The sequence below is a fragment of the Impatiens glandulifera genome, chromosome 9 (genome assembly GCF_907164915.1).
Source record: "Impatiens glandulifera chromosome 9, dImpGla2.1, whole genome shotgun sequence".
Classification (NCBI taxonomy): domain Eukaryota; kingdom Viridiplantae; phylum Streptophyta; class Magnoliopsida; order Ericales; family Balsaminaceae; genus Impatiens; species Impatiens glandulifera.
In genome coordinates, this window is record NC_061870.1 from 23,995,390 (window position 1) to 24,004,776 (window position 9,387).

The following is a 9,387-nucleotide window of genomic DNA, read 5'->3' on the forward strand; positions in this document are numbered from 1 at the left end:
CAACAATGATTTTGAATAATCCGTGCAAAATTGTCAGTTCATTAAATTTTTTATTAGCACCGGTTATTTAATTTTAGATGTCAATTAACATTCAACAATAGCCATCCTTTTTCGAAAATAATTACTATTAGTATTTTCATTCTTACATATTCAATATTTTTAACATCCTTTTTCGAAAATAATTACTATTAATATTTTCATTCTTACATCATTCAACATTTCAAGTTAAAAGGTGTTCTAAAAATATTTTAAAAAATAGAAGGAAAAGCCATAAGAAGGAAAACTCTGAACTACCAAACAAAGAAAAGAAAACTATAAATCAAACATAAAATTTAATAACAAAACAATTCATTGACTAATTATCTTACCATGCAAATATTGAATAAGTCCTCTACCCTTCACTCAAATAAACCAAGTTTTAATTCGGCTAAACAAGGCATTGTACTCAACCAAATCCTAAATCAACTCAAATTTAAGTGATAAAAAAAGAAAAACGAGACACCCTATGTTAAAATCGTTTAAGAAAAATTTAAAAAAACTTTTTTTTATCTTTTAAAGAATTTTCTTTAGATATAGGAATGTTTTTTTCTCAATTTTGTTAATAGCAGCTTCTTATTAGAAATGCTTTAAAATTTTAAAAATATTGTAATTATATATTTAAATGGGTTAATTCATTTGGAAATATTGTTTATGCAAAATTTTCTATTTAGGTGTTGATCCTATAAATGATAACATTCAAATGAATGTTTTGAGACATAAATTCAAATTTTCATTAGCACTTTATCTTAGATCTAGATTCACACGAATAGGAATTTAGATAGAGAGTTTTCGACTAGTTTGATTCAGCTTATTTGCAACTTACTAGATACACTTAATCACTTCAATTTATTTTATGCTTATTTGCTCCACGTAATCCAGCTTATTTGTAAAACGCTCGTATATGATTATATACAATAAAACTACTGCAGCTTATTACGCAATCATAGATCCTCATAGATCCCCGGGAGTTTCCCTAGATCATAATTTAACATATCTAAGTAAAAGTTACAACCCAAGACAAAGAAACTAAACAGACAATTCAAATTTTCAATCAAGAAGAAGAACATCAAAAGTATTTTAAAGGGTTGTTTGAGATAGCACACTATATGTCAAGTTTGCACGCAAGTGATAAAGTCTGTCTAACAACATGAAGAACCTGTTTTACATCCATCAAGGAATCTTCTAAATTCTTGGATCTAATCCTCTTCTCTTTCTGGAGGCGGACCACAAGGAAGAAGCATTTTCTGCATAAACACATTTCAGAGTTACATGTTAAGAATTTTGAGAAACAATATCCTTTCTTATTGTAATCAACAATGTTTTAAGTAAGAAGACATTAGGGGTATAAATAGAGTGTAGATTTGAATGAAGAGTTATTTTATCTCATATAACCCACATCAAACAAGGCCTAAAGATAATTATCAGATGTAATCCAATGATACATTAGAAACCTAAAGTTTATTATTCTACAAATAGTTTATCCCAAAAAAAACAAAGAGAAACCCGATTTGGAAATGTACCTCTCGTAACCACTACTTGATGTCAGTGTAAGCAATGTCAAATAATTGTTACAAAATGAAAGAATAGAAAATCTTCAAGTAATAACTACACAATTTAAATTTGAGACTAGGCACTGGTCAAACTAAATATTCAGTGATTTAAAATTACTGATGTAATATAAAGTGGGTATGCTCGATAGAGCACGGAACTTATATTTTCAAAGGTCATGAGTTCGAGGCTTCGCACCCGTACCATTTACAAATATATATATATATATAAGTGGGACAGAATTAATGTGAAGAAGATGACTAATGTCATATAAAACAGTAAAAGTAAAAATATGGTTTTTACAGTTTTTAAAACAATGTTAGTAAGAGAATGATGTTACCATTAACTCTGAAATAAGGAATATAACATGAGGTACCAAACAAAGCCACAAGTGTCTACTTGTCATGATCAAAAGAAGACAAATTTTGGCAAAATTAAAACACATCTGGTTAAAGTTTTCTAGCTATGAATCTTGGTCCTCATCACTGCTGATTCGATTTGTCCATCAAAGTTTATCTCGTCGTTCCTTCAAACAAAACCTCGTCTTGATTATTCAAGTAAATATACGTTTTTTCGGCAAACATTGTTACTGCTCGTATATAACCTCGTCCCGATCTTAATCCTTGTCACGATTTTTCATTTATTCACGACTTATTCTAACATATTATTGTTCCTTTTTTAAGATGGCGTCAACCAAAACCATTATTTCTATGGCTGAGCAATTTCCTGATAGGATTTCATGAAAAAACAGTCTCATAAAAATTGCGAAGAAGTTTGATGCAATAGATCCTATGAATAAAGCTGAAAACCCAATTCAAATATTTATTCAGAGCCTCGGGTGTGCTGTTCTCAGGAACAATAATCCATCAAATTCTAGTCAGGAAAAACAGTTCAAATTCGAAGGAAATGAAGTTCCTAGTGAACGGAATGGAGATGTGCTTTTGCATTAAGAAGTATGTCATGGTGACAGGCCTCAACTTTGAAAGATATTTTGTTGTGAAAAACATGCGAAAAGAAAATAAAGAATGTTTACATCTGTTGATTAAATATTTTAACACTAATATGCCTATTACAATTACAAACATTGAGTCATGTTTTTTCTTATACTTCTATACATATTCTTTATCAGAGCATTAAAGAAAATTTAACTCAAGGTCTACAATTCTAATAACCCTATTATTATTAAAATATTTAACCACCAAATGTGGACAATCTTCATCTTTTTTACCCATGTTTTCCACCAAAGGGAATCTTCTAAAGTTGAAGTTTGTCACAATGGCATACTCCTTGCCAAAGCACACATCATCTCTAGGACTTCATCTACTTCGAGTTTGAGATGTTTTTCTTGAACATAATGTGATGGATTATTGTTTCTAAGAATAGCATGCCCGGGGTTCTAAATAAATATTAGAATGGGGTTTTTAGAACCTTATCTATAAAATTCATTGCATCAAACTTCTGGACAATTTTTGTCAAATTGGTTTTTCAATGAAACCCTAATAGAAAACTGCTCAATCATGGGTTTAATAGTTTTGATTAACGTTATCTTTAAGAAGCAACAACAGTATGTTAAAACAGTCGTAAATAAATAGAAATTCGTGACAAGGTCATGTACAATCGTGACGAACATGACAGTTACAAAGTTTGAAGAACTTGACAATAATAAGGTTTGACGAAAAAACGCCTACTCACCTGAATAATCAAGACAAGGTTTGAAAGAACGACGAGACAAAAAAATTTCATAAGGTGGGTAGGGAGAAAATCGTCACGCACTTATAAATTTTAATTAGAGCTTAGCGTGCAGACACGCGTTGTGCGCTGTCTAACACTCTACTTTTTCGCGTGACCCATTATACAATTCACGTGACCCATTATACAATTCGCATCACGCACTATACAATTCGCATCACGCACTATACAATTCGCATCACGCACTATACATATTCTTGTGACGAATAGAACAATATGGCCATTTCACAGCAAAAATATCATTTTTACAAATAATATTAACTTTAGGTTATTTTTCAAATTTCACCTCATATGGGTATCATTTCGTCAAATTTCCCTTTAAAACAAAGTTAGTAAGAGAATGATGTTACATTAACCCTGAAATAAGGAATATAACCTGGGGTACCAAACAAAGCCAAGGTAAGGTGTCTACTTGTCATGGTCTTTGGAAGACAAATTTTGGCAAAATGCTACAAAATGAAAACACATATGGCTAAAGTTTTCTAGCTATGAATCTTGGTTTAGTTAATAATGTTATGTCTGATGGAAATTTTATCTTTAATTACATACACGAATCAAAAACAATCTCATAAAACACCCAATTTCATTTGGGAATTAAATTGTGCCCTGCCCAGATACCGCCATTCATAGAGAAGAGATCAGCTTCAGAAATTAAAGACTGAAAATTGTAAGTTTCTTAAGGAAAACAAATATTCTAGTATAGTGTATACTAGTACATAACCATGCATCTCAAAAATGTTCATCTCATCTACTAAGCATCATATTACTAATAGTCAATGCCTGCATTAAGTTATCAGTTGGTTATTGTTGCTTCCTATGATCAGATGTAAACTGATGAAGATGGACAATATAGCATATTAGAAAGGTTTTACAGTCATGACTCTTCTGTTTAGCTGGCGCCTGGCTGTAAGTGTATAATGAACAATTTATCACAGCTCCAATGGAAGTTCATAACCCTATTGAAACAGTAACGCAACAGGAGAATATCCATGAGCTTCCAAACAGTTATCCGTGATTAAGAGTAGGCAAAATAGAAGATATGCCCAAATGCATACATGTTGGAAACTTGAAAGAAAACACCTCCAACTAGGAGGCATCTTCTTGTAAGGTATAACAATCTTATCAGATTGATCAGCCCTTCATGTATGTGTGTGTGGTGGCGATTTATGGTATTTTGGGTGGAAGAAGAGAAGGAGGTTTGAATTTATATGATCTTTTGAGTCATTTCAATCACCTTTTTAACAATACAATCTCTAAACTTTACTTTATACAATAATAATAATTTTCATTCATTCCAATCAATGTCATTACAGACATTTAAATTCCTTTTTTCAAGGGGGCGCGTTTTATTAAATTTTTTGAAACCAACCTATAAACCTCCCTCTTCCCAAAATACTAAAGGATCTCATAAAATGATATAGATGTGGTACTGTGTTCATCAATACCTATCATCACCAGAGATTACAATATCCTTTCATGCTAAACTCTTGTAATCATCATAAATTATCTGAAGTATAGCTAAGGTTCTCATTCCAGCTCAACTAACAAAAGGGATTTCACATAAGAGCACAAACAAATAATGGGAAAATAGAATCTTCCTATAATTCCCTACCACTGTCTACTTTTATCTATCACTACATATATGCAAACTTCACATAAATATATGTAACGAGTAGAGCTAGGACACAGCAGGTAGAGGCAAATCAACGTAGTTTGAACATGCTTAATAGTGTCATTAAATTGTCTTGATGGTTAATTCAGAAAAATGAGTAAAAGAACACCTTATGTTCAAGATACATTCAAGATATAGTGGGCCACGTGAAACCAAAGTATCACAAACTCAACAAAGAAAACATTACTAGATAAAAATCAGATCAAAGCAATAACAAAATGATAACAGGGTATAATGACAAAAACAAAACTTGACTAACCTGCATAAAGTTGTAACGCTCCCTCCCAATAGATTCATTCTCTGCAACAGCAAAATATGCCAAGATAGGATAATGCCCGACGTATGAAGCATAGCTATCACGCTGGATGTTGACAGCCCATTCACTACACAAGAATTATACATATTAAAACAGTAGAAAACAATTCACATGAGTTAGGTCAAATTGGAAATGATTCTGAAACTTACAATCTGGTCAAATCTGCATGCCCAGTACCTACATATCTAGCTTGCAAATGTTCAAGCTGAGAGTTGATGTTAAATCTATCGCTGGCCTGAACAGAATTAAAGAAATTAACCACAAGCCCACATAATATATTGACATAAACACAAGATAGAAAGGTCTAAGTAAAGTAGCAAATAGAAAGCAAGATCATTACATTAAGCAACCCCGACATTGTAGAAGTAAACAAAAGGGGCGGAGGAAGTTGAGCGACTGCCGCTGAGGGAGAACGCAGTCGCTTGAGATTCGCCGAGGAAATTAGGGATTTGAAGGAAAGGGTCGGACTGATACGGCAAGTTGGCAACTGTAAAATATAAAATATAAAATATAAAATTGGATATTTTTATTAATTAATTTATATTTTATTTTTCTCTCAATATATATATTTCCTTTTATCATTAATTTTATATTAATATATATATATATATGTTTTATAAAAAAATATATATTATCTCATAAATAACTTTTATATTTATATATATAATCTAATTTATTTATATTATATATTTATATATATATATATATAATAACATTAATAATCACTATTTATTTATTAGTGTACCTTTTCTTCTACCATTAATTTTATATAATTTTGTTTATAAATCATTAAAAACACTTACCTTTAAAATTAATAATAATTCCTATTTTTTTATCACATATTATATATTCTTTTTCAACATTAATTTTATATTAATATTTTTTCTCACTAATTATATACAAATATATATTGTTTTATAAATAATTTTTATATTTATATTTATATACTTAATGTTACATATTTATTTAATTTTATATATTAATATTTATATATATATATATATAATAATATATAATATTTAGATTAATTTCTTTCTTTAAATATATATATATTTTATTTTATTTTGCATTTTTGTATAGTATATTGTAAATATTCGGTATAATTGATATGTTGTTGATATAATATACTTTTTTTTCTAATATTTTGGCATATTATATATATATATATATATATATATATATATATATATATATATATATATATATATATATATATATATATATATAATTGGCAATTTCAGAGAAAATTAGTAAAGTTGCCATTTTTGTTGTTGTGTGCCCATCGATGAGAGAAATAAATCTATCTATTAAAAGAGATTTTATATTTTATCTCTAAAAGTAAAGTTGTCTCCACAATTTATAAGTAAAATATTTATAAATTAAAATTATAAAAAATAATAGTAATATTTTTTTCAAGTTATAATTATTAATTTTAAGAAAATAATAATTTAAAAAATCTTTTTAAATACTATATTGTTGAATATGGATCTAGTATGAAAAATTATTGAACTTATAAAAAAATAAATACAACTTTAAATAGGTAACAAATTCAATAAGAGGATAATTTAACAAGGACATTTTGAGGTGAAGGAAGATTTGTACTCCTATAAAATAATGTAACGGGCCTGTTTGGTTTGGATTTTCTTAGTTATGTATACTTTTATTATTGTTCATTTATTTCTTTGGGCCGGAATTTGATCTACTGAAACTCTACTAGTGATCTATACTTTTATTATTGTTCATTCTTTATTTATTTATTTATATATATATATATATTTTCAAAATATTTACCTTGGATTGAATCTAGTGTTATATCTTTAGGAAAAAATATAAAAATTATGGGAATCGTACTATTTTTAATTTTTTTAATTATAAAAATAATAAATAAAATTAGAAAGAATCTTATACTTATTGGGATTATCAGTTAACGTTTATCTTCTCGGAACCAAGTTAAGGTTTATGTTCATGATTGATATTCGAGTGTTTTATTTATATGTTTGTATCACTCTGTTTTGAATGATTATGATGTTTTTTTAACAAATTTTGTTAAAATTTGTGCTCTTGTTTGATAATAAATTTGTTTAAAAAAATCAGTATAGTCTGCCGGGGAATTCTCAAGGATTAACAAGTTCGATAACTTATTGAATGCCATTTTTTTTATGTCAATCTTGTGGTTCTCTTTAAACGATTTATATATATTGATTTTTTCAAAAAAGGAAAATATTTTTCTGAGATCTTAAAAAAGGAAATGGATTAATACAATGGTTTCAACTTTTCAAAAATAAAATAAAAATCTAATTTCAAATGGATGTACTATTTGTCATGCTTTCTTCCCCGCATGAAAGTTAGGCCATGGTCGGTTTATTAGTCAAAATGAAAAGGCAGCTGGCCAGCAGCTTCAATTTTACACCATTATTATTATTATTATTATTGAAAAATAGATTCTCACTTTCTAATTATGATTTACTAGTCCCCTTTTCTGTACACACCATGAAAATGTGCATATGCCAATTTGACTTCCATCTGTGTTAGGTTTATTATTCATTCATCTTAGGTTTATTGATAAATTGGATAAGAGCCTCCAATTAATAATGAATAATAAATAATAAATGAATAAAGACAAGATCACAAACTTTGGTTTATTGATAAAATAAATACTTGAGCCTATACATGAAGGTTAGGTTTTCTACTATAGATAAATCAATACAAAATTATTGTAAGGTAGTCGAAGTGTTAATTGTATTCGCTAAGAAATCAAATATCAGATACTCGATTTTCACTTAAAATGTCTTAAGTTAGAATGGAGATTGTGCCGTCCTAATTTTTTAAATTAAAAAAAATATAAGAAAATAATTGACCAAAAGAATACTATAGGACTGTACATGATTAATTTCTCAAATGTTATTTTTTATAAAAAAAAAATAAATCTATCTTAATCAATTTGAAAAAAATATATATATATATTTTGAAAGTGCAACTATTATAAAAACAAAACTCAAATTAAAAAAAAAAAAATATATATATATATATATATATATAATAAAAACAATATAAATAAATTGGAGAATCATATGTGTGAAACATAGAATTGAGAACTATCACAAAAGTTATTTCTATCGTGAATTTTGAACTTAGTCACCTAAATCATTAAACTTATTACAAAAAAATAGTCATGTTTATCATGAATTTTAAACTTAATTAGTCACCTAACTAAATCATTAACACTACTAAAAAATAAAATAAAAATATATTATTGCTTTAAAATGAGTGAGCACATAAAGTCTTGATTTCAAATATTCCACCTGAAAATTCTAGTGGCTATAACAGTTCCACGAGGGATCCTCAATTAATTTAATGTTATAAAGATATTATCATTTCATAAGGTGTGTGGACTTTATTTTTTATCCTTACATATATATTAATTTTATAAAAGTAATCAAATATATTTATTTTTACATATAAAAATGTACCCTCCTTCAACTTAACTATAAAGATTGCTTTTCCATTTTTCAATCATATAAGATTGAATTACAGGTTTTCTAAATGGACCACTATCAACTAAATTAAAATTATTGACAAACTAAATGTTCATGATGTGAGAATTTAATGACAAATTCAATTATTATTGCTTATAATTAAGTTTCTAATCATCAAATTAGGAATGAATTATTTTGATATCCAAATAAATAAATATTAAAAGCATATGAATTAAAAAAAAAAGATTTCTTTGAGTTTCTTATGAATAATCATCATTTATTATGCTAAACTTAATTAATTCCATGTATGTGGTGACACTATTAATGGATTTTCCTATAAGTTTGTATTATACTGATAATTTCGATATATATATATATATATATATATATATATATATATATATATATATATATATATATAAATAGTTATTTATATTTAGATCTAACTAACAATAAAATAGTATTTATTGTTAGCATGGTCATGAATTTGATTCTTGACTTGTTGATAGAATATATAATGTTTATGTTTATATATTATTTATAAAATTAATAAATCAAATATGAAGGTATGTTTACATAAAAACTGT

The 9,387-nt window shown here is 27.4% G+C and overlaps 1 protein-coding gene across 1 annotated transcript; it reads right to left on the reverse strand.

Annotated features, from left to right (window-relative positions):
• Positions 1-1,059: 1,059 nt before the first annotated feature.
• LOC124915411 (uncharacterized protein At4g14342) lies at positions 1,060-5,821 on the reverse strand. Its single transcript, XM_047456121.1, has 4 exons — positions 5,665-5,821; positions 5,474-5,559; positions 5,268-5,391; positions 1,060-1,283 (listed from the first exon to the last, which is right to left on the reverse strand). The coding sequence occupies exons 1-4, from the start codon at positions 5,680-5,682 to the stop codon at positions 1,236-1,238; spliced, it is 276 nt and encodes a 91-aa protein (XP_047312077.1). The 5' UTR covers positions 5,683-5,821; the 3' UTR covers positions 1,060-1,235.
• Positions 5,822-9,387: the final 3,566 nt, after the last annotated feature.

Bases quoted from the DNA above. Each gene is read 5' to 3' on its own strand.
- LOC124915411 (XM_047456121.1), bottom strand. The intron at 5,392-5,473 runs GTAAGTTTCAGA...ATTCTTGTGTAG, and splicing joins CATGCAGATTTGACCAGATT to TGAATGGGCTGTCAACATCC. The intron at 1,284-5,267 runs GTTAGTCAAGTT...GTGTTTATGCAG, and splicing joins AGCGTTACAACTTTATGCAG to AAAATGCTTCTTCCTTGTGG.